Source organism: Miscanthus floridulus, chromosome 6, assembly GCF_019320115.1.
Source record: "Miscanthus floridulus cultivar M001 chromosome 6, ASM1932011v1, whole genome shotgun sequence".
NCBI lineage: Eukaryota > Viridiplantae > Streptophyta > Magnoliopsida > Poales > Poaceae > Miscanthus > Miscanthus floridulus.
The window spans coordinates 115,019,807-115,024,698 of NC_089585.1; the positions used below are offsets into that span (position 1 = coordinate 115,019,807).

The following is a 4,892-nucleotide window of genomic DNA, read 5'->3' on the forward strand; positions in this document are numbered from 1 at the left end:
CACGATGAACTTATCTAAGCATAATCCGTTTAGACATGTGCAAGTCACAATAATACCTCATTGAAGCAACAGAATAGAGAAATTTCATAGTTTAAAAAATATCCAACAATCTGAAAAATAACTTACCAGATCATTTACAAGTGATGGTGTTATCTTCTTCCCTAGTAAACACAACTGATCTAACATTGTCTCTGCATCTCTCAATGATCCATCCGAATTTAGCGCTATTAAATCTAGAGCAGCCAATTCAACGTCAAGGTTTTCCTTCATAGCAATTTTCCTCAGCCGACATACTATGTCAATGTCTTTGATCTTGGAGAACATGTACTTTTGACAACGTGATATGACAGAACGGGGAAGGTTTTCAGGGTCTATTGTTATAAATATGAAGACAACACGAGGTAATGGTTCATCAAGAAATTTCATAAATGCTGACCACACTTTAGAAGATACCATATGGCATTCATCGACGACAAATACTTTGTACCGCGAAGAAGTTGCAGATGCTGGTATATTTTCAATCAAGTGCCTTACTCTGTTTATACCTTTTCTGTTGGTAGCATCAACCTCAATTAGATTAATTCCATTTCCAGTGAAAAAATCACTACACTCGGTACAAACTCCACAAGGCTTGGTCTCTCCAGTAGCAGTACAACTTAAAGCTGCTGAAAGTATTCTTGCAGAAGATGTTTTTCCTGTCCCACGAGGCCCATGGAACAGATATGCCGGAGCTATTCTTTCCCTTGTGATCGCATTACTAAGTGACTGTTCAACAAAGTTTTGACCAACAATTTCAAGAAATGACCTTGGTCGATATTTTTGGCTCAAGCTTCTGTGATCTGAAACTACATGATCAGCTCCACTCACAGAGAGTGCAATCCCATCCTGGCTTTTACAGCTTGACCACCTTCTGCCATCCAAACGGCTCAAAGCTTCCAGATCTAATTCTCCAAAGATGGTCGATACTTCATCACTAGCTGAATCAAATGATGAATAAGCAAAATGACTACTATCACCCAACAGTGGTACACCTTGGGAAGATTTTTTAAGATATCCATATTTATTGGAGCCTGGTGATTTCTTTCTCCCATGCATTGTCTGACTTCCACACAAAAGACTGCTGCCTTTTCTTCTAAGTGTATCAGAAAGTGAAGGAGAACAACTCATTTCAGATCCCTTGTGTTTACTCCTCTTTGACCAATAACAAGGAATGCCACACCTCTGATTTGCCAACAGTTCTGGTTGGTTCAGCCCATCGTCATCAAGTGAAGCAGCAGTTGTTCCATCCCATGAGCCTACAGTGCTAGGATTCCTCCCTTTGTACCTGTAATAGGAGCTAGTGGAGACCGGAGTACAGGAGAAGGAAGATCCTTCTCTTCTTGGCACTCTCAACAGCTTAGAAGGATTTGTTGAGCTAAAACACCCTGATGCAGCAAACAGTGGTGATGTAGAGCGAGAAAAATACCCTACTTTCTGAAGCTGCTCATGAGTCTCTGAGTTGTAGTTCTCAGTATCCTCAGACTGCTCACCAGAGTTCACATGGAGATCTAGCAACTTTGAAACGGTCGAATTTCTCATAGCTCCTTTCTTTGAGAATGAACTTCTCCTCACCCTTCTAACAGTTCTTTTAACAGGAGTGCATGAATTCGAACCTTGAACACTGTATATGCTGACAGGAACTTCCAGACATGTGTCACTCCTAGAGTCCATACCGTTAGAAATACATGGGCTTTCCAGACTTCAGTCTGCTGAGACTTGTCTGTCGTCCACATCTAACTTCACTCCACTTTCACTAGATTTGTTAGAACGGTGTCTCCAGTTGTAGAGATAAACGTTTTTTCTTTTCTTTTCACTTTTGGGCGGTGCTGCAGCTGGCTCTGTGTGCTTTTCTGACAAACTACTGCCAACCTCATTGTGATTTATAACACCAGAAGTTGTCAAGAATGATTTAGAGCTTAACGGGGACCTCCAGGATGAGCATGTTTCAGGATCACGCAAGAAACGTGCCTTTCTCAAGGCAATAAGTTCCTTCTTCAGGTGAAGCTCACTGGGACCAACACACCCTTCAACCATAGTGGCCATAACTGAAGAACGAGATATATTTACAAATTAAAAAGAGAGGTATTGTCCAAGCAGGCCAATGTAGTATATCCCACTGCAATAGATCGGTTATGAACAATGTCAAAGATTACCTTGATTAAACCTGAATGGTATATGCAAAGCATATATAAGAAAAACAAATGTAATAATTAACAAACATAAGAGTTCCTATCTACCTAAGAAGGAGTAATGTGCACAAACTATGGAACAATGGATCCATGAACCAGAGAGCAATCCAGAAAGTGCACTCTACTGTGGTATAAGTCGAAAATCAATACCCACATTCCTTTTACATTTAAAAGTACTATAAGGTCTTGTTTGGATGTAGTCGGATTCACATTAATCCACATGTGTTGGGGTGGATTGGAGTGAAACTTAAATTAAATTCCACCCCAATCCACCTCAACACATGTAGATTGAGGTGAATTCGACAACATCCAAACAAGGCCTAAACAGTAGAATTCACATGTATTTTGCTACCTTGATTAAAAAAAACATGCTTTATAGAGCTATTCCATATAACCACATGCAATTCACTCTGCAGTTCCAGAGAAGACACCTCTTCTGTTGTGCGTGTATCTACTGTATCAACTTAACAGCAGAATGCAGCTCGTGCCGCCAGTTTTCTAAGACGTAGGGGTTGGCATCGTCTGACCTTGTCAAGCCAAACAGCCAAAAGTGCTATAACCTCTAGTATCTCGACAGATAGGAGTCGAAGAGACCTAAATCCCTTCTCGATTCTCCAAGAGCTGCTCCTATTACAATCCCCATTATTGTAGCGTTTGTGTACTTGTTGATCAATATTAGTCAAAAAAAAATGGTATCATCCACCACTCAAGAAGTGGACGCTCTATCCGTACCTGTGTAGTCGGACTGCGGGAGTGCGGCAACTTCAGCCCAGTGAGTCGGGTTCTTCCCTCCCGGCGGCGGCGTGTCCCGTGGAGAGAGGCAGCGGTGGCGGCTCTGCGCTGCAGGTGGAGGGGCTATTTCTTGAACGGCGGCGGCGGGCGGAGCGGGGAACAAGCGGGTGCACTGCAGCGACGGCTGCTCACGCCAGGACTCCGGGCGGCGCAGTGGCCTGTATGGCCGGCATCACTGGGTGGTGGGGCGAACAGGCGGTGGGGGAATGCGGAGATCGCGCCGGCAGTGGGGACTCCGGGGAGGGAGTGCGGGATCAGAGGAGCGCGGCGTGGGGCAGGGAGACGGGCAGCGGTGAAGCTCCCATCTGGATCTGGACAGGGCTGGGACCTGGAAGAGGGGCAGAGCCGCAGAGAGGGCTGGGGTGCTGAGGGAGTGATGAGTGAGGTGATGGGAGACGGACAGCGGGACAGGGAAGACTGCTGGGAGGGCTCAACTTGGGCCGGGCCTTTTCCATTTCTAATTTGCGGTTGGCGGGAAATGAATATGATTTCTAGCACCCCCACGGGAGAAAAAAAAAACGGAAACTACCATATACGGAGTACGTTGCTACGGTGAAACACTAATTGCGTTACTTTTTTCATGAAACAGAATTATGAAACACTTCGCTTTACCTTCTTAATATATGAAACACTAATTGCTACGGTGATCTCATGCACTAGACACAATAGCAACATTCAGGAACCACTGGCCGCGTCGTGGGCGTGGCGTGCAGGCGGTCAGCAAGTGCATACTACTCCGTACATCGCATGCTTGATCGGTCGCATCCCAATCGGTCGGTCCTTGCTGTCAAATCATGTGCAACGATTGATCGGGCATAGAGCCCCGCGTGCTTTTTGTTTTGGGACCACCACTTGATTTTGCGAATCGCTCTTAAAAAGTAGCGATGGATTCGAGTATAAGCTCCGTCCGTCCTAAAATAGCTATTGTTTTTATTTTTCGAAAAACAAATTTGATAAAATATATATTAAAAATATTAATATTTATGTTATATAATTAGTATCATTAAAAAGATTTTTAAATCTAGTTTTTAATAAATTTATTTAAAGATATAAATGTTGCACGTATTTTTTATAAATCGAATCAAATTTTTAGTATGAAAATAAAAAACGACAGATAATTTAGGTATATATGCAACGGCAGCGGAAGTAGTAGTAGGTAGTACAGTATCTAGCATCACCACCGTAAACATGATCACAGATCACGTACAATGAATCCGGCACCAAATAAATAACGGATCACACTTGTATCGGTACGTCGTACGCAGTGTCATCATAAAAAAAAAAAAACTGGCCTCCAAACGAAGAGCATGTGGGCGTGGGCGCGCACATCATGACCGCGCGGCGGCGGCCATGCACCCAAGCACATGCGCCGCGTATTTCCTTCTCCCCGCCAGCCCGGGCCACCTGGTAGCAGAAGAAGTAGCCGAAAACCGCCGCGGCGACGGACACCACGGCCCGTTCCATTTACCTCATATTCCATTTATTTAGCTTTTTCAGTTAAACTAGTATTTTTTCTCATAACATTTTAGTCAGAACAATGTTTTTCAGCCAATTTTAACTAAGATTCAGTGAGCCAAACAGAGCCGCTGCGGCAAAGGCCGGCGCGGCGGCCGTGGCGCCGGACGTGGGCGCTGGGGCGGGCGCGTCGGCCACGGAGGCCATGCCCAACAGGGACGAGACGGCGGCGGTGGCCATGGTTGCTACGAGGATCCTGCCGCTGGCCATCGTCTTGCCTAGATGAGGAGCTGAGGCAGGCGAGAGAAGCTAGTATCAACTTGTTGCCGTTGTTGTTTCCAATTTCGATGGATGGGCAAGCGGGAAGCACAAGAGGTTATAAGTAGCTGCGCGGCTGCGCCTGCGCCGGCCGGCGAC

The 4,892-nt window shown here is 45.1% G+C and overlaps 1 protein-coding gene across 1 annotated transcript in view; it reads right to left on the reverse strand.

Annotated features, from left to right (window-relative positions):
• Positions 1 to 1,837, reverse strand: part of LOC136461059 (protein STICHEL-like) — a 5,367-nt gene extending 3,530 nt beyond the window's left edge. Inside the window, exon 1 of the mRNA XM_066460524.1 lies at positions 127 to 1,837. Coding sequence (XP_066316621.1) covers positions 127 to 1,710 — 1,584 coding nt within the window. The 5' untranslated portion in view covers positions 1,711 to 1,837. The remainder of the gene's footprint in view (positions 1 to 126) is intronic.
• Between the last annotated feature and the right edge of the window lie 3,055 nt (positions 1,838 to 4,892).